We start from the raw sequence: 26,099 nt of genomic DNA, 5'->3' as shown, positions 1-26,099 counted from the left end.
AGCATACAGTACCCACTCAGCTGTCCTTTCACAGGAATGAAATAAAGTGTAATTGTTACTGTATATCCTTGAAATAATGTCTAATTATTTCATATTTATTAGTTGTCGAGGGTCAGAAAATGCAAGGTCATATTGTAAGACACCTACATATACTTGCAACAAAATTAACAGATCAATACAAGGCTTTGGCTACCATAATACGTATTTAGCAGACAAGCAAATTATCCTTACTGCACGCCAAGGCACAGCATTTTGCCTTGCCGGGCTTGAAGTGCCGACCTACCTTTTCCTGACGATATTCCTACCACGCGGCAAGGCACAGCTTTTTTAAAAAGATTTCTTGTTTACCTTGCGATATAGTAAATCAATTTAAAAATGCATGCTATTTTCTTCTATTTTCAAAGTTTATTACACATTTAAATTCACATATTTTTCTCTTCGCCAAGAAGAGTATGAGATTGCTGACTTGGGTCTGTATGTAGGTCAACAGCAAATAACTCCAGAAATTGTGGATGGAACTTTGTGATTTTTGGCAGGTGTGTAGCGGTTGTCAAAAGGAATCCCAAGTTAGAAAACGGTTTACCTGGCGTTTTCCTACGGTACTGCAGCAAGCTTGGTATGTTTTTGGGGTTTGTTTTGGGCAGCATAAGTCAAAATGCAGCTGGGCGATTTTCACCATACTTGGTAGGTGTGTAGCGGTTTTGGAGAGGAAGGTCAAGTGCGAAAATGGTTTACCTAGCTCTTACCTTGTAACGGTGCTGTAGCGGGATTTGTATGTAAGTGCGTTTGTCTGTATGCAAGATAACTCGAGAACCCTTGAATGGATCCTGATGATATTTGGTAGGTGGGTGGGTGTCAGGAAAACAAAGGTCAAGTTCGATAATGGGCTCTCTAGTGGCTGCCTAAGGTACTGCAGCAAAACTTTTAAATTAAACACTTCGTGTTCTGGACAGGCTGTGGTCATGATTTTTGAGTGGTAGATAGCCCTTGGGACAGAGAGTAAGTGCTGTGAGTTTGGACCCCCTAGCGGCTTTTTGGGAACTGCAGGCACCGATTTCCTTTCAAACTTTGGACGAGAATAACTCAAGAACGTGTAGACGGATCATCAGGATTTTTGGTATGTGGATAGAATGAGTGATGACTTACACAATGTAATACTTATTATGCAAATCAGCAGATAATTTGCATAATTAATGAGGAACGTTCATAAATCCATTCCAACAGCATATAACTCAAGAATCTGTGTGTGGATTTTCATGATATTTGGCATTTGAGTAGCGTTTGCAGAAAGGAAGGTTGTGTTTGAAAATAGTTGGCATATCATTTTCCGTTAAGACTGTAGCGGGCCGAGTGTGTGCGTCCGTTTGTTTGTGTAAGGCATAACTCGAGAAGCCTTGAAAGGATCCTGATAATATTTGGTAGGTGGGTAGGGGTCAGAACAACGAAGGTCGAGTATGATAGTGGGCCCCCTAGCGGCTTCCTAAGGTACTGCAGCAAAACTAAGTGACGACATAATGTAATGCTAATTATTCAAATCAAGAGCTAATTTGCATAATTAATGAGGAAAGTACAGAAATCTACTGAATTCCATGATAGGACTTTCAAACTTGTTTGCATTGTTTTTGGCTGAAAGGTACTTTAGGTAATAATCTACATGGAAAGATGCATTTAGTTGTAATTAGTGGCCAATTAACAGAAATAAACTGTTTTCTATATATATATATCATTTTGACCTATATCTATAGACACAGCTGTTACACAGATGTTTTGCTGGAGGTGCTTGTGAGCTGGACGCTGTTACACTGGGGACAAAACCTCTGGAAGGCATGAAATTCTGATTGACCAGGCATGGTACCAGGTCATCTGGGAGCATTTCTGGCTTTGTGACACAGTTCATGCTACTATTTAGTAATACATGAATAAGACCTTAAACTTAAAGTCTTAAATAAAGGCATGATTATTTGGCGAAGAGATGTGTTTGTCGAACTCTAGTTCATTTTATTTTTACTAGCAATAACTGATAGTTAATCAGGGGAAAAGGACAACAAATGTCAGCGCTATCACAATGCGACTGACCAGAACAGTAGGGTGGGTGTGCGGGGGCCAACCAGGTTTGACCGGTTGCTTCTCTCTCGCCACCAGCGAGTGTTAGGAATTGTCATTTAAGTCAGCACCGTCCGCAAAAAGACTTTTGCAGACTAAATGTCTGTCTGTCAACAATGACGGAAAGCACAAAATTTAAAGTTTTCTTGTGTTATCAACTGATCTTCGCGGCACACGCGCTGCACCAAGCCGGATACTTGTGAATTTTCCCGAGTGATTCAAAGCTTTGTTTTTTTAAACATTATGATTATGTCAGAAGTGGAGAACCTTTTTGGACAGACTGCCCAGTGCCCGGTGTTTGGTAGCTATGCAACTGAGATGTGATGATGATGAGAAACTCTGTTTGGAACAAAATGGGGCGCTGTGTTTATTATTCAAGACATACTGTAAATGCAGAAATGTTTGCGGTGGATTAGTGTTCGCGGTTTTCGCGGTGACCACTTCACCGCGAACTTAAAACCACCGCGAACTTTTTTCTATTATGGTATTAGACTGCAGTCTATGGTGTTACCGTGAACTTAAATCTACCGCGAAAAGTCCTTTTTCCCGCTACCGCAAAATTAAATCCCTGCGAACTTAAATGTATTTACAGTATAACGTTACACTTGCAGATAAAAAAAATGAAGATTCAATCGTCCCCTCATGATTATCCTGTATCAACTAGATCAGTTTTGTAGAATTTGAGGTCTAGAGGTAGGATTCCTTATCTATATACTAGCGACTAAACTACATATATAGAAGAACGCCAAGCCAGGTTTGATTACTCTCGTCAGTGTCGTGTTGTACTTGAACCACAATGCACACTACAATATACCAGGCTAGATACAATGGTCTATACAAGGTCTACAGAATGGTCTAGTTACAATTTCAGTTACACAGATACAGCTATTCTACAATGTTACTACAGTGGAGCTACAAGACGTGTGACTACTGACCTTAACCCATGGCTGCAACTGAGACAGTTTGAATCTTGCCCCACGCTTAACTATTCTCAACAGCTAGTCTACTATTGGCTGCTATTTCCAGTCTGTTCTTAATATGGTTTGATCACATGATCTACTTCTAAATATGGGCTGAACCTCCTTACATAACTAACTTCGCATATGGTTTGGATTTATCCTACAAGTACAGTACTCTATCTATCATCACCGTTACAGTTTACCCTTCCAGGTAGAAATGCTAGGCTAGACCATGTGAAGGTAACATTCTGTATTTGCAGGCAAATGTTACCTTTCTACAATTCTAGTTGTTGTTATTTCTGTTGGGTAAGTTGAGTAAGCCCCTCGATCTCTCTATCCCAACCTTTTTGCAGAATTTTATTTTTATGTTTTTTTCAACGTGCCAGTCCATTTTTTCTGAAAAAATCCAAGGAGCAACAAATAAAATTGATGTGGCCTAACAAATATTATATATTTTTTTTGTTTCTCATTTTTTACAGGTCTCTTTTGAAGACAATCCAAAAAAGAAGGTGAAAGTCGGTGCAGAGAAGGTGCAGTTTTTCATCAAGGTGATTTTGTTCTTAGGTTTTGATTGATCATGACATTGAACTGACCACAGCTACTTTCAAGCCATGTGACACATTACATGTTGACAGTTGTATATATATGTATATATATACAACCCATATATACATCGCATACATCTATGTTTATGGTGTAATATTAAAAGTATTGAAAAATTCTCAACCAAGTAGTACTGTACCCTATCTGCAGCAGGTAAGCATTCTGATAAATATTGTATGGTGCCTTTTGATGATGTTTTTGTAACTGCACATTTGACAACCAATGCACAAAATTGATGTCTCGTGTCAGCATATTTACCATGAGCACTTTTGATGTGTGTGCTTAACACTATAACTGAAGGAGAAAACATGTTCAGCTCAAAATCGTTTGGTGTCCTCTCAATGACCTCAAGGTCGTTGACCCAATTTGGAAGCTTCTAGAACTTCAAGCGTTAAATATGTAACTGTCTGGGCAAACATGCAATATTAAGCTAAATAGTCTCTGACCCTTGACTACGGACGAAAAAATTACTCAACAATTTGCTAAATTATTATACCATACAACATTGGGCCATCTCCTTTCTCGGGGCTATCTATCCCCAACTCTTTTCAATCTCATCATCAAGCTGTGTAGAAGCTGTTTTCGTCCCGAGAACGGTAAAAATATAATCGTGAGCGCACATGTGTATTTTTCTTGGATCATGTGGCGGCATCGGCCAAAACAAAGGGTCCGGCATCAGAAACAAGTCCGTAACTCCAGAAAAAAAAAGGGTGGAGTGTCTCCAACAAGGCATCAGAACAATATTTCCTTTCTACAGTTGTCCTCTTTGGAATGTCTTGACAAAAATGCCCCTGCAGTTTTAAAAATAAATGTTAGGGGGCTGAAACTTGCCCCACAATGTCATGACGCTAAAAGCTATCTACCACTAAAATGTCGAGACCGTATCATGTCTGGGACAAGAGATAAGACTGCTATGATAGATTATTACCTTAATTGTGCAAATGTACTCCTATTAAGCAGAATTAGTATTTTATTTTCTGCAACATTGTCTAAGGTGCCTTCATACCAAAAATCATGAAAATTCGCTGTTCTCTTCTTGAGTTATCCACTTAAGAAAGTTTTTGACAAATGTAACAATCAAAATATAGAGTACAAAATTCCTGGTCGCTAATACATCTAACTTCCCACCCTGCCCATGAGTGTCATGGGTCCACAGAGTCCGCACTGACACAAAAATAATGCAAAAGTCAAACGCAGACTCCAGTAAAACTATACTGAGTCCAATGACAAACAATATTTCAATTGGTCACCAAAGTATTGTACTATTCAGGAAATTTGTCAGTTTCGGCAGGAAATTTGTTATAAGATTTTTATGGAGACATTTAATACAGAACATTTTTCATATTTCTGAGCGGAAAAAATCTGGTATGCAACCACAAAAATGCTTATAAACTTACCCATGTCGATCGTACAGCGATCAAACATATATCAAAATGGCCACCAGCGTCTTCTCCAAATGATGATGCCTTTTGCACGCGTCACCCTCGCTTCCCAAATAAGGAAATCCGCGGAAAATGCAGGCATGCTGGTTTTAGCTTGGGCGATCTTCAGCTAGCCTGGGGACGCGTGACGTCACAGTCGGGCTCATCTGATTGGCGCTCGGATATTTTTGGTGCAAAGAGTTGAACCGAACATCCTGCTAAAAGCCGCGACGCCGGAGGGCGGAAACAATAGATCGCCACGGGACCTAGTGGGTCTAAACAATAGCGCGCAGCAGGGTGTTAAGCCTGTCAATCTCCTTGTCTATATAATCTCCTTGGTAGGAGTCAGTAAAATGAAGGTCAAGTTCAATAATGGCCCCTAGCAGCTTTCTAAGGTACTGCAGTGGAACTTCTGGCCTTGATTTTAATTCTAGAGTGGTAATTTATTGGAATTTCATACTGAAGCTCAGTGGAGGTGCACATTATTAGACATAAATCATTCATATTAATTTCACATTAACATAATTTAGGAGGAAACAAAAATGGTCTTCTTTCCTAAGATAAGACTTTAATATTTTTTTTCACATATTTTTTTTTTACATGCATTTTTTTACATGATGAATCAAGGAACTTAATAATTCAGTTACTCTCACCTCTCAAATAAACGTTTTGGTACGTTTATTTTTTTTTGCCTCGAAATCCACCCGGTATGTTCTTATTTTAGATGGTACGTTTATTTTTTTTTTAAATTGGGGCTTTGCTAACCAGGACCCAAAAGATATTGAAAGTTTAGTCAAATACAATTCAATCTCTACAACTGGATAAAAAACGGATATTTACTTCCGGACGTTTCGAGAGACATCCATCTGTCTTCTTCAGCGTCACTGGACTGAACAGGCAGAACAATTCAAACCAAGTACAGCTAACTAGAAAAACTGGTTTAACCACTAACTCATTAGGATCATATGAAAAAAGTCACTCAAATGTAAATCATGTTAGCATAGTATCCTATGGTCCGACAACACCATAGGAAAAAAAAATTTGTCCTTTGTGATGCAAGACGGGGTCCCAAGTACTGGAAAGTTCTATGCGGAGTCCTCCTTTCCGGTTTAAAGTGGGGTTGTAACTTGTAGATCCCATTGTAGATTGTATTTGAATATTGTTTACCTGGATGTCTAACCTTCATAAACGTATTGAAAGTTTAGGTTTTTTTGCCCATATTTCCGCGGTATTTTTGCTCAAAATTTAGTGTTTTCAGACAAAGCGGTGCAGATTTTTCCCGCCGCTATGACCCAAACATCCTAGCTATACTTATGACATATCTGTTTCGCCATAACGGTACAAACTAAATGTTGTTACTGGGAGAAAATAAGACGCCAGACTGACGTTTTGAAACACAATTTTTATTTAAACAACTTTGACAGTCTTTGTTTACATCATATAAACCAAAACACATCGGTCAGAAAACGTCATACCAGCACATGCTCCATGACGCACAGGGACTTTCCGGTCGTGTTTTCAGCGCACTGTCAGCAGCGAGACAGAAGAATTATTCGTTCACATAAGAATTGTTTGATGTAAAAACAGCAACTAGAACTTTGCTTCCCTTGTGATGTGAGTTTTACTTTTAGGGCCGCAAATCATCCCAAACGGCAGAAATTTGTTGGTAAAAATAGCTTGAAACTTGATCGAAACACCATTTTTACTCGCGGTAAGAGTAACTAATTACATGTATAGATTCGAATCAATAAAATGACGCCGTAAACGTGTAACAATGATTTTATTTCGGCGTAACGATGGACACAGAAGGCCATTTATATTTGCCGAGTGTTGATTTTCCGAAATAACCTGAAGATTTTTTCACTTTAGTGGTTTCTAGTGCCACCAGTTAATCTGTAACATGTTAGTAAGTGTGGCCTGAATGCTGAGCTACTTTTAGTTTTACAGCTGAGCTCTGTTCAGTGTTTACTATGGGCCGAACCACGGAAACTCTGCATCTACGCAGTGAAATATAAATTATGTAAAATGTGAGGAAATTTGAATTATTAATGAGAATATTTTATCATACTAGTAGTTGTTTTAATGTATCTCTTGTCCCTGACATGATGTAGTTTTTACATTTGGGTGGAAGATTGCTTGTGACATCAGGACAATGTATGACAAGTTTGAGCCCCCTAACATTTGATTTTGGAACTGCAGGGGCATTTTTGTGAGTATATTCCAATGAGGATAACTGAAGAAAGGAAGGACAGATTGGCACCATGTTAAGCATGCAGGTAGCTTAAGCAAAGATGTACACAAGGATATGCATGTATGCTAATGAGATTTTTTAAGCATAATTAATGATGATATTGTGTGATTCCATTTTAACCAACCCTTTTGGTAACAAATGGTTTAGTCCAACTCTCCCTGTTGTACAGGGTGAATGACCTGTAACGTTATACCAGTCCATCTGGCCAGCCTTGAAACTCCAAGCAGATTTAGAGCAAGTTTTATTCCTCAATGGTAAAGGGTTGGATTTTTATTCCCATCTTTAAGTTAAGTAAAGTTGAACATCATTACTGCGGGCTATTCTAAAACAGTTCCCTGTTTTCAGTTGTGAAGATAATTTACTGGTAATCAAAAGCAGGTCTATTCTAACCTGAGTCAGTTCCTGGTAAAATGAATAAATAAAGTGAAATAAAATTGATGTATTAATGTTTAATTAGTTGCATAAATTGTGATTAAGAGAGAATGGAAGATTGAGAGAATCATAGATAGATTTGCATAATTAATGAAGAATTCCCATAATTCCAGAGATTTTCATAACAAGACTTCAATACGTGCTATATATGTGATCAAGGGCAGGTATAACATTAGGCCACAGCAAGTAAATTCTATGGATGACATCTGTGCGCTCACTAATTTTTGCCTAATGTTTTTCTTGCATAGGAATTTTTAACATGACGAAGTACCAAAATGTGCAAATACATTGTGATGTAGCCTATTGATTGTCATTGTAGAAGTGACACTCGGAAGGTAGCCATGAGTGTAGTTGTAGAAGACTAGTTGGATAGCTGTAAAAGTGGCCATGAGAGAAGTTGCCAATTTGCTAAGTAATACCACACTAGTGTCACTTTTACTACAAAAGTGCACTTCTTGAATACAGGAACAAATGCTTTGTTGGCTATGATACCATGTTTTGTCCCTTCATTTCTTGTTACAACATTTTTATGTTTTGTTGTTTTATTTTTATTGAATATTTTATCTTTAGAAATCTCTAAATATTTCATGGAAGTATGAGGTCTATGGACTCTTGTTATATGTTATGTTAACTTATGTTTTTATCTTAGACTACAGGGCTCGAAATACACTTTTCAGTCAACTTGCACCTGTGCAAGTTAAGCCAAAGGTAACTTGCACCAAAAGAAACTTGCACAACCCAAAATAGTGAACTGTTAACCCCTTATCTCCTCTTCTGAAAATTTGCAAATGTACGTGAGTAAATGGGGATACATACCGGTAAAGACCACATGTTTGGATATTTGTTTTTCCGTAGCGTATTTTATTTTTGGTTTGAAATTGTACAAACTGTTTCATAAAAACTGTGAATTTAGGCTCAATTAAAGACAATTCAATGTCTACAACTCGATAAGATCCATAGATTTCTTCTGGACTCTTCGAGTGACATCCATCACAGTAACTATTCTTAAGCATCTCCAGAATGAAGTGGTAGAACAACTCAATACAATACATATAATACGCGGTGGGGCCGCGTAGCACAGTGGTATTGTATTCGGCCCGTGACCGAGAGGTCGCCGGTTCGAATCCGCCTACCGTGATGCCGGTCTTGTGCCCTTGGGAAAGGCACTTTACACGACTTTCCTCACTTTACTCAAGTGAAAAATGAGTCGTCCCTCGGATAGGACGTTAAATGGAGGTCCCGTGTATGGGGAGAGCCATACCCCATGCACGTAAAAGAACCCCCACACGTGCGATGGTGCGGTGTGCGTTGGTGCAAATCCTTCTGTCGGGAGTTGGTGATTCACTTCAAATCACCCGGATGGAGGCCTGGCGAACCTCTGTCTCGTATCAGCCACATGGTGAATTACATCATTCACCCGGACGGGAGACCTGGCGCATCCCCGTCTTGTAATTAGCCTACGAAAGGGTATGTCACCCCGTAAGGGGCGGTATAACCCCGTCGTGTGTAGACATGTGCGAACATGTCTACATTTGATCACGTCGACCGATGATGATGACATATAACTGGAAAAACCAGTTGAACATATTAAAGTCACTAATTAGTATGCAAATGTAACTCATATGCAAATCAAGGTAAGACAGCACCATAGGAATCATTAGCATTGTAGAGATGGATTTGTTTAAAAAATAGTTTACCTGGATGTCTAACCAAATTTAGAAATAACAAATTTAGGCTTTTTTTTTTATTCAGTGTTATTTTCTTTAACCTTTCAATGACAGACAATATTCTCGGTGTGTGTAAGCTTTTTCTAATGTCAGGTATTAGAGGACAAAAGTAACTTGCACTGGTGCAAGTTTGGTCTAAACTTACTTGCACCACACCAATTTTACTTGCACAAACTTTCATATGCATGTGGTATTTCGAGCCCTGGACTAGAATATGTTATTAATTTTCTTATTCTTTTAAGTTTTCTAACACATTTCTTTGTAGGAATTGAAAAGATTGAATGTTGTCAATACATATTGAGTTCAATTTTCACCCTTTCTAGGAAAAGGAATATGTCGAGGTAGAGACAGATGATGGTTGGAAAAAAGCCCTCCTCCATAAGTTTCATGACAGTAGCGAATATACTGTGGGTAGGTACACTTTCTAGACATTTAAATCCAGAATTAAAAAAAAATAGATTTCTACTTGGTTCTTACCTGGAACTAGTCAAATATGTCACATATGTAAGGAACAGAGGAACATTGATAGATGGAAATTATGCAAATGAAGACATTATTGCATAATCAATGACAATGCTATAATTTCATAAAATGAGGACCTCATTTACATAAATGATTGAAAAGGCTGTGGATAAAGCATTTACCAGTCTTCAGCATTATTTTGTATGCTGCTGTTGATATGATAATTGTGCCAACCAGTGGGCAACAAATGAACATTACAGGTTATTATAGCCTTTTTTTTCTATTCAGCTTGTTATTACCAGGGACTTCGTTGAGATATACAAATTAATGTACTCTTGTCCCCAGTCTCTCAATTTTCTTCAAACGTTCTGTGGTGGTAGCAGGGCTCTTTTCTATTCCACTCATTGTTTGTGAGCCTATGATGTGGATGTTTGCTTATAAATTATTTGTGTCATTTTACCTTTTAGTAAAATTCATTTTCATCAATTTTATCTCATGAAGTTCAGATTTTTGGATGCACGGGGTAACCTTTTTATCCATCCTTATGAGAAGATTTCCATGTGGGGACAGAGGGATGGGTCCTGGAGACAGCCCTGGGTGGTAGTTCCTTGGTCCTTACATCATCTGGGCACCCCAAAACTTATGCAAATGTGCAAAGAAAAAGTTAAATAGGCCAAAGAATATTGCTTTCAGTATGAACTAGGTATACAATAAATTTGGAGCTTGACCAGATGATTGTTGTGTTGGGTACACAACATACGAATCTGCACTGGTGTGCACCGGCCTTCACCCACTGCTACATGTACATAGAAGAAGAACTTTATTGCACGACAATTGTACATGATATAATGTATGGCAACAACTACTAGTATTACACAAAGTACAAACAGAGGTATAGGATAAAGCTTAGCAAGCTAGTTAACATAACAAGAAGGGCTAACATAAGTCTTTGGTATAGACTAAGTATTACAATGGAGTAGGCTAATCGGTAGTTAAGGTATTCTTTCTAATAGCAGAGCAATCCTTGATATATTTGCCTATGTTTGCATTGTGGGAGTTCTGACATCTAAAGATATATACAAATCTGTGGCATCGAGTTTCTTGAAATCTGTTGTATTTGATTCGAGAAATATGAATAATTCATTACGTAAACTAAAGTAAAATTCATCTTCAATGTGCTTCGAGCAGAATGGACAGAACCTTTGGTCAGGGGCTATATTGTAGTATATGCCTGTTTCAATATTCAATTTATGGCTACTAATTCTTAACTGAGTTATTGCTTTACGAATTTCAAAGTTATTTATATCATGAAGATATTTTTCTGGTTCATAACATTCTTTTGATTTGCTAAGAAAAGACAGTTTTGAATTGTTTTTGATACACATATGTGAGGGTTGGCGGAAACGGCTGCCCGGTCGGTCGGCGGAAACCGCTGCCCGGTCCGGTCCGGAGGCTGGTTTTGGGGGTTTCGAGTGTACCAAATGTAAGCAACATGGCTTGCTGTCGCAACATTAATTTAGGTGCATTTCTCGTGTAGTCTGACCCTACGTTGAACAGTAGCATTAATATCGTAAACACTACCGTACTTACCGAAATAGCAGCGTAATTTCGATCTTATACACGTTTACGATCTTATACCAGATTTCGGTGATGCCAGCTCATTAACGCTTATCATGAGGTCGATAATGAGCCGCGTGTCCTCTCCGGAAGAACTGATTAACGCCTTGATTTTTTTGCGAAAATGTTATCCCCAACACTAGTTTTATATTCATATACTCTGAAATAAGAAAAATGTAGGTTGGATTGATTGGATTGTGTAATTCATTGGAAGTTATCGACATTCCATGCGGCGCACAGTAGGTCGTTGACCCCGAAATACGCAGCGTGTGTAGACACGTGGATATGTGTGAGGCGCTTCTAATAGGGGACAGTAGTAAACTTTATCATTACTTGCTCTTTGGAATAGATTAGACAAATAAAATGTGGGCATTGATCAGAGTATGAGTCTGAGTGTATGAGTGTTGAAGATTAATTGCTAATTAAAAAATTTTCTCGAGCCGACCATGGCCAAGTTGTTTATCGCGATGTTATTTGGGCTCTAGTCGCTCTGCCGATCTGAGACTGGATGAGATTATGCTGACTTTTACTGCCACGAACACATTTGTTAAATCCTTGGTTAAATCTTTATTATCTGTGGGTTTCTTCATTTCCGACATGTGAGAAAATAGTATTGACTGATCAATCAAAGAATTGCAGTTTCAGGCTGTTTTATTAATAATCAATTATGTTCTAATTAATATTCCGTCTACACTGTATTAAAAAGATGCATTTTCTTAATATTACCGACCGCTCTCCATGTGATAGCGCCCCGTAAATACGGCCTTAATTACGATCTGATTTACAGCATGTACACGATTACCCTAGTCGTAATTTAGATACAGAATACTAGTACTACCAGCTGTTTTCCAACCAAAACCACGTCCAAAATTTCGACAAGGTTTTGTATACGTTTATTCTACGATGAGTGTATGTTTAATATTGAGATTACAATGCCTTCTGCTGCAAGAAGGCGCAGCTGCATTAGATACCTTACTCTGCTGTATGCAATACTCAAAACCCCAAAGCCAACCTCCGGACCGGACCGGGCAGGGGTTTCCGCCGACCGACCGGGCAGCCGTTTCCGCCAACCCATATATGTGAGGACTGTAGTAAGAATAATTGTGTTTCCAGCTTGTGATAAAACTTAATATGTTTAACACTTTTTACAGTTACTGCTCATCTCAAATGCCTTATGAGTCTGTTTATCCTGATACTTTTCTTTGTGCATTTTTGTCCTTCACAGTATTTGAGGACGGTCTGAAACGCAGTATGGGGCGCAACAAGATAAAACCTCTGAAACCTGAGCGTGCGGTGAGCATTTATTCATTGACTTAGACATGCAGTCATCTGGTTACTGTACACATTAGAGGGTTACAGGGTTGGTTACCCTTTGAACCTCATACATGTTGTCTGTGCTAGATTTTTGACGACGCCTCAGGGGTGACGATGCCTCAGGGGAGTAGTCAAATGGTATATTATTGTGTTCAGTCTGCAAAAATTCTAGGCAAGTTTAGGTGATCTTTAGGAGCTACTGTTTGTGTGACCATCGATCCGGAATTGCTCTCAGCTGCTCCTCCACTGAGTAATTCTGGTGGCATCATTATAGCCAACATGTCAGGGTGGTACTTCTCCAGAAACTTCTGGCCTGCCAGAAGGTGTTTACACCTTTGCCCTTTTCTTGCGTTGTCCTCACAGCTGCAGTACAGTTCTTTGAGACTTACAGTGTATGACTTACCAGGGACATGCTCATCACGTCACCGGAACGTATTGCGCCTGCGCGAAAAGTATAGACATGCTAATCTCCCAGTTTACTAAATGTCCGCATTTAAGAAAGTGTGTGCGTATATAAGGGTAAAACTCCGCGTACGTTTTACATAAAACCATGTCTCTAAAATATACTGTGCAACAAGCGGGATTTCAATGCAACGGTAAAAACAACAACCAGTGTTCGCGCAGGCGCAGTACGTTCTACCGACGTGTTGACATGCTCACTCTTAATATGGACAAGCAAAGAGTGGAAGGGTTCACAAGCTTGATGATGGAATGGTTTCGCTTGTATGCAGTGATGTACAGTTCAGCGAGTTCATGGCGTCTACGCTCTGTTTGGGTGGTCTGTTTGGTGTTGGGCCAATGTCAGCCTCATGTTTTTTTTTTTTCATGAAAGGCAACAGTTGTCTGTCCACCATCAAAGTTTCCATTCCTAGGATGTCCGATCAAAGCATCGAGCAACCTATCAACACGGTGATTTGCCTTTCCATCAAGTATGGTGTACTTAATTGTCATCCATTCCCTTTCAACGAGATTTGTTGTGTCTTGGTTACCATGCGGGAACATACAGCCTGCTCTGACCCACATGGAGAGCCACTCCTCACAGTCCCAGCCCTTCAGATACTGTACAATCACTTTAGGTAGCCTGGGAAGTAAGTTTTCAGTCCAAGCTTTCTTGGTGTGAAACCAACAAAGTAACATACGACACTTGACCTGCTCGCCTCCCTCCCATGACAGGGGATCATCCTTCACAGCATTCCAAATCCCTTTTTTCTCAGTTAGAGACTTGTCGATTACGATTGCATTTGGTCTTACTTGTAGTTTCTAGAAAACGGCTTTGAACCCTGCCTCTAGTCTCATCTCCTCTTGCTGTCCATTCTCAGCTGAAGTCAGGAGGAAGAATATAGGTGCCTTCTCCATTCTTGTTGGGTACAGTGGCTGCATAGAGTGGAAAACCAAAAGTGTTAAGTCCAAAAGTCGAGTCGACGCTCCAAGCGCTGTTTGGACTGAAACGCTCGGCCATTTTTTGCTGCCATTCAGTCTGAAAGACTGCAACAAATGGGCGGTTCTCCTTGTCATCATACTTCTGGAAAAATAAGCATTTTCCCTGCGCCTGATACTCTTCCAATTTCTGATAGGTGCTGAGCCAGTCATTATCGGTGAGTCTGTTTTGTCGTCTCCGTTCATACTGCAAACAGACTAGCTCTTTGCGTGTTGGGAGCTCTCTGTACCTGCATCTGTTAACCTCCCCTACGGTGCCTGAGGTCAGAGCAGTCTGAATAATGTTCACTGTCTTTTGTATGCTCAGACCTGCATCTAGACAGTCAGTAGCAATGCATTGGACACGCTCATCAACAGGAAGCCATCTCTGACCCTCAGCTGACCCTTGGGTGTGATTAGTGTGCATACCATGTAGGTAGATCTGTACAGGCAGAGTTGTATCAACGGGCACCACACCTCTGACACGGAATTTGCAACCAACTTTCTTGGAGGCTTGTCTTTTTCGCTTTATTGTGCGTTTCCGGCACCACTTCGATGACATGCAAACACTTTCTCAGTTGCTTGATAGACTGTGCCATCAGCACTTTTGCATGTGCGCTGCTTCATTCCTTTAATCACTCTCAGATGCACACTGTACTGCTTGGAGATGTCCTCAATGTAATAATTTCATCTTCCTCTACCCCGGAGATCTTTGATTTTGTCAACAAAATCTGCACTATTCTGAACATGGTGTTGAGACTTCCCCACTAAAGGTCCCAGGATCTTAGCTAGAAATTTTGCTAACTTGTACGGGACATAGCACTCCCCCCCCCCACAACAAAACTTTTAGCTCCTGCAACTAAAACAACAGGAGCTAATTGACTCATTTGCATTAACTGTGTCTTAGCCTTGCTATCCTTTGTAATCCGAATTTGTCTTCAGTCTGAATTGTCTGACAACGTTTCCTATTGGACATCTGAAATTGTCTTCATTCATAGTTAGGCCCACTTTACATTATGGTTTTTGCGTAAGCGGGACTGGCGTTAGCGGGACTGTGTTAGCGGGAGCCCCGTGTAAAGAGAGTTCCCGTTATCGTAGTCCGCTGTCGTCAATTTTTCTCCCGTCCACTCCGAAGCGCACGCCCGTAGGCTCAGCGGGAGTCCCCGTTAACTTCAAACTGCGTATAAAGAGAACACGTCGGGCTCGCAACAGCGGGAGTCAGGGTTTAGGCATTTAGCATAAAGCGCGCGCTTATTAGCATATGGCGCAAAAATGGTGGGTACAGATTTACAAGACATTGGAGGAAAATTGCCAACAGAGATCATGTTCATAACGCTGGGTAAGAATACTGTGATAAGAAAACAGTCTCCCGATAGTTATTTTTTATATACTAGTAGAATGAAAGTCAACCCAAAAATCAACCCGATCTACGCAGAAAAAATAGTTTTCACAACCTGTCTTTTCCGTAATGGCAACCTACGCAGGCTCTCACGTCAATCGGGTCGGCAGTCAATCTTCAAAGCAAGCGGGCTGTCAGCGAAATATAGTCTCATTCTCGCATTTTTAAGCGACCTACTTTCGCATAATTTTCATGGAAGACCTGTAAAAGATATACAAGTTCGATTCCGAATATATTCCCCTGCAATACATCGTTACGTTGCACCGAAACCAGAAGCCGCTATCTCTGCAAATTTTGTATGAAGTAATCCCATTACGCATCTCCGATTGGCCGTTGCTATGACAGTGGTGGCTGTTGCTCTGACATTGGTGGGGAAATTCCTGCCACATGAGCTGCTGGCATCTTGAGTTTTTACGTACGAGGTAGTTATTATACCTGCAGGAATTATGCATATTTTCACGGTTATTTCAGTGCGTAGCCATAATTTAGCAGGTCATCACTGAAAGAAAGGGATCTTCTATCAAACAGTTCGCTTTGAAAGGGTTTTTAAGTGCCTTTTTATCGAAAATTTTGTGGTCAAAGTTACCGGAAGTGTCGGCGAAACAACAACGTAGTCAGGGACTTGTATTTCTTATGCAAGTCACGTATTTGAATTTTCAATCACTTGGTAGCGGTCATGGCGGTACGCAAACAAAAAATTAAAGTTTGTTCAATATAAAAACGTGCAGCTAAAAAAAACTGCGATCTTTACGGGTAGACTTTCACCAAGATTTTACATTCCACCGCGCGTGTATCTTATTACCTGGATGTCTAACCTACATCGACATATCCATGAAAAATGGTTTAGTTACCTCCATGAAATGTCATGGAGGTTATATTTTCACTAGCGTTTGTCTGTCTGTCTGTCAACAAGATAACTCAAGAACGGCTGGATGGATTGGTCTCATACTTGGTGTGTTGGTAGGCTTGATAAAAGCTAGAAATGATTAGATTTTGGGCCCCCTTGCGGCTTTCCTTGGTACTGCAACTTAACGTCCAGTTTTGCTATCTCATGTTCTGAACAAGCTATGGTCACAATTTTTGGTTGTTAGATATCTCTTGTGGTCAGGAAGAAGTGTCAACCGTTTGGGCCCCCTAGTGGCTAGTTTTGGGATAGCAGGGGCATTTTTGTCAAAAACTTCTGAAGAGGAATTTTCCACTCGAGCTCGACCTCTGCATAATATCGACAGGATCTGGTTCAGGTTCAGGTCCGGACCTGAAGCGAAACCTCTGGACCTGAACCGGATTCGAACCTGATCAAGCAAAAAGGTATGCACCCCTACCCGGGTGTGTGACCTTGGTACTGCAGCAGAACCTCAATATTTGTTGTCTTTTGAGCTGGACATGCTATGGTCTTGATTTTGTGGTGGCAGATTGCTTGCGATGTAAGGAAGAAGTGGTATGTTTGGGGGCCCCCTAACAACTTGCTCTGGAACTGCAGGGATATTCTGGTCAAAATCTTCCAAATAGCATAACGGAACATAGGAACGACAGATTTCCATGATATTTAGCGTCCAGGTATCTTTGGCAGAGATGTACTTATATTGAATGACAAATTATGAAAATTTGAACTTAATTTACATAATTAATGAGGAAAATTCTATATTTACAGTGACTCAAAATGTACATATAACGTGTGTAATTAGTGGCAGGTGGAAGATTAGCAGATACCAATTATGCAAGTAGCTCCCTAATTTGCATAATAAATGTGAAAGTATCATTCAAAGTACATGTAGTAAATGATTTCAAGCACACTAACCCAAGATTAATTTTTTTCAGGATCCTGGAAAGAAAGTCCATTCACTGAAACGAAAGGTTTCAGCCCAGGGAAAGAGGATCCCACAGACACAAGCACAGGTGAGTAATGTCTTTGCAGCAGAGTTTATAGTTTTCTACTCTCCAAGCAGAGGTTAGGCTCCGGCTGTATTTTTAACGTTATTATTAGTCGTTTTTATCGGGCTTTCTATTTTGTCATTTTCTTGAAGTCTAAAAACCTAACCTCTGCCGGCAGTCGCAATTTTCAAAGCGCCATAAACCTAATCACTTCAGCACATTACAGCCGTTTACCACGGACGTGCGAAGTGCGCGCTGTCCGGCCAAGGGTTTCCCTCCCCCGCCGTGCTAGTCTTTCCGGTCGTCCGGCGGCCAGCTATAAAATCTTGTGGACACTGCCGACACAACAACGACAACAACCTACTAGATACTGACGTCTCGAATAAAGAGGTCTAGAAAGCAATGCAAGCGAGCGGCAAGAGAAAACATATCTGGAATCGCGACTATAGTCCGGAAGTCAGGACGAAACTCTGCATCGAGGTTTAGCAGCGAAGAATTTAACTCGGGAGGGACATCGCAACAACGAATCGGCCACGCGATCAATCAAGAAGGCGTTTCAGAAAGAAGTCACCAGCCTCGGAACAAACGAGATCGCAAACTTTTCACGCAAAAACATCGACAGGCCCGGGAAACTTGGCGACCTTGATGCGATGTTGTAGGACTTTGTTGTCAGAACCACACGGCAGACAGAGGTGTCGCCATTTTCTTTGTAGTTTGTTGTAAAGTCAAGTCAAGTCAAGGTTTATTGCGCAACAATTGTAGAACGGGCACAATGTATGGCAAACTAACGTTATATTGTATAAGAGAACTAGCACTATATTAGTAGTGGAATTAAGCTATTAAAGTAGCAATAGATGAAGGTTATGCAATGTTCGAAGAAACACAGTGTACAATGTGAAACAAATCCAGAATGTTGCTACAGACTATTTGCTAATAACATGAATCTAATACATACTACATTCAGGCTCTATTTTAAACAAACAATATGATTGAGAGGAGACATAACGAGGATTTTATCATCTAGTATATACATTACTATTACAATGTATACAAAATTAAGTTGATATCATTTGGTTCCTTTTCTGCATTGATGTATATATGTATTGGCCTACGTGAACGGAAACAGTGTCGGGACATGACATAAGTACATGAAATAGCTCTCTGTTTGTCTTTGGTAATGATTTGTACTTTATCGTCTGCATTAATTTAGCTCTTTCTTCTATGTAAGTTGGGCATTCTATCATGAAATGGTATTCATCTTCTACGCCTTCTTTGCATGTTGGAAACAGTCTCTGGCTTGCTGGGATATTGTTGTGTCGGCCTTTTTCAATTTCTAATCGGTGTGCAGCAATTCTGAGTTTTGTTGTATTAGCTACGAAGGATTTGTTTTGGACCGAGAGCAAGTATTTCTCAATATGAAATTCAGATTTTATTTTTGAATATGTATCGAGTTTACTGAAGCTTTTGATTTTTTGGCGCCAGCTGGACAGAAACTCATCTTTAAGGCGCTCCTTGTACATGTTTCAAAAATAGTTGGCGTTTATGGTAGGGTTCAACCAAATATTTTGGAACCCATGTCTGCAGAGTGTATCTCGTACATGTATAACCCAGTCTTGTTCTAGTCTTACAGCTTCATTATATGCCAAGTTTTCACTATTCTGTCATTCGAAAGGCTGTTCAATCTTATCCAATATTTAACCAGTTGAGTCTGTGTATCTATACATTTGTATATAGCGGGAACATGCCCAATTCTCCCCTCACGGCAGCGTTAACTGAACTTTTGGGGACGCGGAGAAGTATCTTGTAGAAGTTTAGAAGAACTGTTCTAGGTTGGAAACCTTGTAAGAAATCGGAGGTTGGATTACCGTAATGTTCTGTTTTGCTAATGTATTGGAGTGGTATATCATTTGTAACTTATCATTGTACTTGCTAAGTCGAATCAAAACCGGACGATTAGATGGTGGGTCAGATTTTTTTCCGACACGATTAGCTCTACGGATATTAACATCTGATCCTAGTATCGGAGATATAATGTTGGATACTATTTGTCTTATGTTTTCATTTGTATATTCCGTTACTCCATTAAGGTTGAAATCCCGTGATTGAACTGTTGTTCCCAATATCTCGCTACAATAAAGCAGAATTGGTTTGACTAAACTATTAAATAAATCAAGGGCTAGCGGAATGGATTGATTGTGGTTTGATAGAAGGAGGGATCTAAGTTTGAAAGAAGCCCGGAGGGCTTTTATTCTCAGTTGTTTTGTTGCACGCTGAAATGATCCGGAGGGTGTTATATCTACCCCCAGATAGGTATAGACGTTTGTAATGTTTAAGGCATGTCCTTGTGATTTGAAATTTGAATTTTTGATGTTACCTGTTCGACCATTTTTGGAAAATATCATCACTTTAGTTTTGTCTCTATTGATTGCTAGCTTCCAGAGTGAGCAAAATCTGTCCAGTCTTTTTAGGCACTCATGGAGACCCTTTTCTGACTTTGAAAAGAGGACAAGGTCGTCTGCCCATAGAAGACTGTTAATTTGAGTATTCTCAAGAGTAACAGGGTTACATGATGATGAAGACAACTCGGATGGAAGATCATTTATGAAAAGGTTAAATAGAAGTGGACTTAGATTACATCCTTGGCGTACGCCGCAAGTGGACTTGAAGTAATCTGATAGACCATTAGGAGTTCTAACACAATATTTTACGTTGGAATGCATGGATTGTATGATTTTGAAGAATTGTCCACCTATGCATGATGATAACAATTTGTAGTACAAGCCATCTCTCCAAACAGAATCGAACGCTTTTTTGAAATCAACAAAGCACGCGTATAACTTGCCACCAGGTTCAGACAACTGTTTATCGATGATAGTTTTAAGCACGAAGATGTTGTCACTTGTCCGAAAATTTTGTCTAAATCCGGATTGAAAGGGAGTCAATAGATTGCTATTTTCTAGAAAGTTTTGCAGACGATTACTTAATATGAGAGTGAACATTTTACCAACGCAACTAGAAATTGCGATCCCTCTATAATTTGACGGGTTGGATGTGTTGCCACTTTTGTGTATTGGGACCAGAATGTTTTGACTCCATTGCTTGGGAAATGTACTGGACTGGATGGCGAGATTGAACAGTTTCTTCAGTGGCATGACAAGTTGGTTTGCACCACATTTTAGCATTTCGTTGGTGATGGAGTCTGTGCCACAGTCTTTACGGCCCTTCAGTTTATGTAGTCCGGCTATGATTTCGTCTTTTGAGATGTCGTAGTCCAAAGGATTTCCTGTTTTATTTGAAAGGTTCTTGATAATAGTTTCGGTATGTTCCTCACTTCCTATGTCAACTTGGGTATTACTTCTCGTTGTCTGGAGAAGATCTGGTTCTTTCTGACAGACATGTTGGTGAAAATCAGTGTCGGCTTCATTACTTTTAACAAGATCGTTCAGATTTGTGAAGTGAGTTTTCCACTCTTCAGGGCTTATGTTATTATTTTCATCTTTATCATTTCCATCCTGGTTTTGAATTTTCATTTCTCTCCAATATTTCTGTGGGTCTGATTTACAAAGTTTATAAAGATCGTTCCATTGTCTTTCTTTGAAGAGCTTTCTTTCTGTTTTAATCTTTTTCTTGTAAAGCTTAAGGTTGTTAAAATATGTATGGCGGATATCGAGTCTCCACGGACATTTTGAAAACTGGGAGGCTAAGTTATTGATTTTGTGTTTCAGCGAGGCGCATGATGAAGTGTACCATGGCTTTCTTTTCTTTTTCTTTCTTCTATGGTTCCTGAAGGTGATTTTACGTAAAGATTTGTCCGCTACACGTGTTATTATGCCGGCAAATTCCTTTACTGCACTGTCTACATTGCAAAATGACTTATTCATAAAATTTTGTATGTCAATTAATGTTGATGGATCGTCTAGCGCGACTGAGAATTTCGCTTTTGAGTCATCATCCCAGATGTATATACTTGGCAGAGGATTAGTCGGGGTTTGAACCTTTTTTATGTACGGTGAATAGTTTGTGGAAATAGAACAAGACAGTAAACAATGGTCTGAAAACACAGAAAGGTCGTTCACTTTCAAATATTGAACTTTGGAAAAAAAATCCGAACTAACAATGAAGTAATCAACCACACTTGAACCATTGTACTTGTGGCAGGTGAATTTATACCGGATAAGTCTCCTGCAACCCGGCCATTTAGGATACTAAGATTGGCTGCTATACAGAGATCAATCAAATTATTACCATATCTATTACTTGTTTTGTCGTAACTAACCCTGTGAGGCGTGTCTTTTATGTCTATAAAATCGTGGTTTAGGCAATCATCCTCAATTACTGTTTCCTGCAGGGAGGCTGTTCTGGCATTAAAATCTCCAAGCAGCATGACATTACCTTGATTTCAGAATTTGCATATGTCATCTTGTACGATATCAAATAGGGAATTGTTTTTTGTTTCTGGGATTGATGAGTTTTCCGGAGAGAAATACACACAGCCGACAAACAAATCTTGCTCTAGGCCAAAGAATATCTTATGTAACTTACACCAGAGGATATCTTGGTGTTTAGATGGTAGTTTTGTAAGGCCTTTGGTGAGAGTGTTTTTGAACATTATGACTATCCCGCCTGAATTCCTTCTGGCAGTCTTTTTAACATCCCTATCACTTCTAAAGTAATTGAAAGAATCTATTATACATTTTTCTCCTGGCTTAAGCCAGGTCTCCTGGAGACAAACAAAATCATATTCTTCTAGACTAGAAACAAATTCTTCATCTTGACATTTCTTCCGAAGACCACCTTGAACATTCCAAGAACAAAACTTAAGTGCTACCTTTTGAACAGACATTCTTGGGCCAAAGGTGTCGAATGGGGAAACCAGATGTATCACAAGACAACAGTTAGAGCATGGTTACATGTGAGCGGAGTGTATCAATACAAAATTAACGCAACAACGTATCAATACACAATTAACGCAACAATGGATCAAAGTATGTACACAAATGTATTCTACAATATGATGCCAAATAAGACTATCATCCTTGGCATTTACAATTACGAAAAGCGAATATTCTAGGTCACCTGATTCAGTCAGATCAAGTCTGATATCCTTCCAAAGTTCATGTCTATATCAGTGTCTCAGAAAGTCCGTCAGCATGTTCACGAGCTTCTCTGCCATGTGACGTTTGTCCTGTGATGCACTCCGTGTCGCTTCAGTCCGTTGGTTACCGTTGTTCCACATGGGAGGCGGTGGGGGGACTGGGTTCCACGGGAACATCGGCGGTGGACATTCAGCAGGGTTGAAGGGTGGTCGCATGGGCAGTGGGCATTCAGCAGGGTTGAAGGGTGGTCGCATGGGCAGTGGGCATTCAGCAGGGTTGAAGGGTGGTCGCATGGGCAGTGGGCATTCAGCAGGGTTGAAGGGTGGTCGCATGGGAGGGCACTGTGTCGGCTGTATATGTATCTTGGTGTTCTGCATCATATGTGGTTTCCTCACTGGCTTTGTGTACTGTCTGGTGGGTTCCATATGGTGTCTGTCCATTCCAGGTCCCTGGTAGTGGCGCAGCGTGCGTTTAACATCTGCTACCATCAGACTCACCCCTGCACCAGGTCTGAGATGGATATTGTCTGGTTTGTATAGAGACCTGTCTTCTGATAGGAGCCGATGTCTGATATATATAAGCCGATCGTCTTCGCAGCAAGTTTTCTCGACAACATGGTTGTACATAGCTATGTTTGTATTTAGCTTAGAGTGCATGCTTGCCCCTCTCGGTAGCACCTGTGATATTGAGATTTTTGCGTTCGGGTAGGCCGTTTTAGCCGTTTGGATCAGTTTACGTGTTTGCTCCGAACATAAATCAATACTGTCCGGTCGTGTTTTAGTATTATCCAAGTCATTGGAGCCAACATGTATGATTACAAATTCAGTGGTGGTGTCTGGTGTCATTCTGATCCTTTCGACAGCTTTGGGTAACGTTGTTGTTTTGTCAATGTTGGTACTTTTGTTCCTGTACATCTTCTCGGGATTGACGTCGTTCCACAAAGAGTCTGCGAATATCCTGACATCCTTCTTGCCTGTACTTTCAGTCGTAACTGGAGGTGTGGTGTTTTCGCCAGACTGATTGTCAACAGGAGCTGGTATCTGTGGGTCAGGACGTTTTTCGAATTATTTTTTCATTTGTAGTAGCTCACAAAGAATGCCTTATATATTGCACTTTTGACGCTATGAATTTAACTGTAATTCTGCCCTAGAAATTTGTACATTTGCGTACGGGTGGGAGGTCATCAGAGGTCATTGTGTTGCGTGAATAGGAGACTCAGCGGGTGGCATCCGCAGCCGGGCTGAAGATGCCGGACGTATCATAATCCCGGGCCGTAAAATCCTTACCCCTAATGACAATTTGATGGTTCCCGAGGATGAGTTCTGGCACCTTTCTTCAATGGAATCAAATAGTTTTGCTCCGCCCCGAGGTCAGTGCCGGCAGAGGTTAGGCCGGACACAGCTAGATAAAATGACAAAATAGAAAGCCCGATAAAAACGACTAAAAAAAACGTTAAAAAAACAGCCGGAGCCTAACCTCTGCTTGGAGAGTAATAGTTTTCCAGCCAATTCTAATGAACCTGGAGGTGACAACCAATCAGATGATGCTCAGCATGTGGTTATGCTCCCTGATCCTGTGTGAGAAAGGCAGAGAAGGACTGAGGACTGCTTAAACTGCAAGTGGGATGAGTGCAGTTTCCATGGATCTCCTCATTTGGGAAGCCTGTAGATGATGTGTGCATATACAGTGTTGTTGTCAAGAGAGCAATTAAGATGGCAATCATGCCAATCGAAGTTGATCAGATTGAATTTACAGGGATGGCTTCTTTTGTCAATATGTCCCCGATTTTTTATCTCAGAATAATGAACAGAAGTCTCTACTTCATGTATCTATAAAAAAAGTATGTTTTTCCCCATAAAACAAACCCTTTTCCTCGATAGTAGAGGACTTAGGAGCCCCAATAAAGTAGTTGTTGTTGTTGTATGTGATTGATTTTTGCTGCACTCGTTGCATGACTTTTGTTGTATTTTCTTATCAGTGTAGGCTCCATAGATGTTCTTGACAATGATGGGAAGGGATGGAAATAAAATGATATTCCAGGAAAATTTACTTTCTTGGTATTATGGACTTAAGTTAAAAGCTTTTTTGTGATCTACGTCATCTAGAAAATTTGACTGACTTGAAAATAAATTTTCTAAGTGTTCTTTCTCAAGATTCTTTCGAATTTATCCCTAAGCTATAAAAACAATATTCCTTTGCCTTGTTAGTGTGCAAAATACTTTTCTGAGTCAGGTTGCACACTGTGCAACCTGGGGCAAAAACTAGGTTGCACCACTGAATTTCAACCTGCACCACCTAAAATTCACTAATTTCGAAAAAAATTAGGTACAATACATACATACATACATACATAGTTACATACATTAACTTTTATTATCATATTACTTATAAGTAATGTTTCCTGCAGAAACAAACATTTCTTTTTTGCCTGCATATAGTTTATTAACTTTATATCAACACAAAGCAGATGAAATACTGGAAGTCAGTGTCTGCCAGGAGCTCCGGTCTCCATTCGCAACAACTCTCTGTTTCCTGTCCATTAGGTAGTTGTGGATCCATGCATGACGTCATTCTCGAGCTAAGCTAGAGGTTAACCACACTCTGAAGTAGCAGGGCGTGATTGACACGATCAAACGCTTTGCTCATGTCGGCAAAAAAGGCGCTGATTAAGGTTGGCTGGTTAAAGTCCAGGGTAGTCAACCATGTTTGGACTAAGCGTACAAGAGCAATTGTAGTAGACGATTCACGCTCCATGCACAGTTTAGAATGGGTGTATAAGTTTGTTACAGTAGTATCCATTTCGTCGTGAAGCGGGCGGCAGGAACTTTAAGTTTAAGCTAGCCCTACGTGTTCAATGCTTAAGGTGCAAACATGAATATTTTCATGATTAATACTTCAATGTATAAAACCTAAAAATGATTGAAATATTAAGTAATAATGATTTCAAGTTGCTGACCCATCCATTTCTTCCAAGGTGTCTGAGTGGGAGGCTAAGGTGGAGACCTTATCTGAGTGGCTGTCTGACACAGAAGAACTTGTGGCCAACCAGCTGCAGAGACCACCATCTTCTCAGTTGAAGATCATTGAGGCACAACTTCAGGAGCAGAAGGTGATTATAAAGTTCTGTTTAGTCAGTTACCAAAGTCAGCTAGCACTCACTGGAAGACAACACGTACCATGGCCTGCTGCTAAAATATTATTCATAAAGATCAAGTGTTCTCAACCACTGCAAGATAGGGCATTTTCTTTGATTAGTTTTCCTGGTTATGACTATGAGTTATATTTTGAGTGCTTTTTAACCATTCCTTGAAGTGATGTACAAGTCATACAGATAACCAATTCAACAGTTTCTTTGAAAAGTGTAAAGTTGACATATGAAACAACAGTATCAAATTTAAGTTTTGTGATTCAGAAATAAATCCCTAGC

At 40.0% G+C, this 26,099-nt stretch overlaps 1 protein-coding gene across 1 annotated transcript in view; it reads left to right on the top strand.

Moving 5' to 3' along the window:
- Positions 1 to 26,099, top strand: part of LOC118404247 (dystonin-like) — a 54,078-nt gene that overhangs the window by 18,678 nt on the left and 9,301 nt on the right. Inside the window, exons 4-8 of the mRNA XM_035803296.1 lie at positions 3,542 to 3,610; positions 9,820 to 9,907; positions 12,801 to 12,868; positions 17,523 to 17,600; positions 25,647 to 25,781. Of these exons, the coding sequence (XP_035659189.1) occupies positions 3,542 to 3,610; positions 9,820 to 9,907; positions 12,801 to 12,868; positions 17,523 to 17,600; positions 25,647 to 25,781 (438 nt within the window). The remainder of the gene's footprint in view (positions 1 to 3,541; positions 3,611 to 9,819; positions 9,908 to 12,800; positions 12,869 to 17,522; positions 17,601 to 25,646; positions 25,782 to 26,099) is intronic.

The sequence above is a fragment of the Branchiostoma floridae genome, chromosome 2, assembly GCF_000003815.2.
Source record: "Branchiostoma floridae strain S238N-H82 chromosome 2, Bfl_VNyyK, whole genome shotgun sequence".
In the NCBI taxonomy this organism is placed as follows: domain Eukaryota; kingdom Metazoa; phylum Chordata; class Leptocardii; order Amphioxiformes; family Branchiostomatidae; genus Branchiostoma; species Branchiostoma floridae.
Note: the sequence above shows the minus strand (reverse complement) of the source record. Positions and strands in the feature narration are given on the sequence as shown.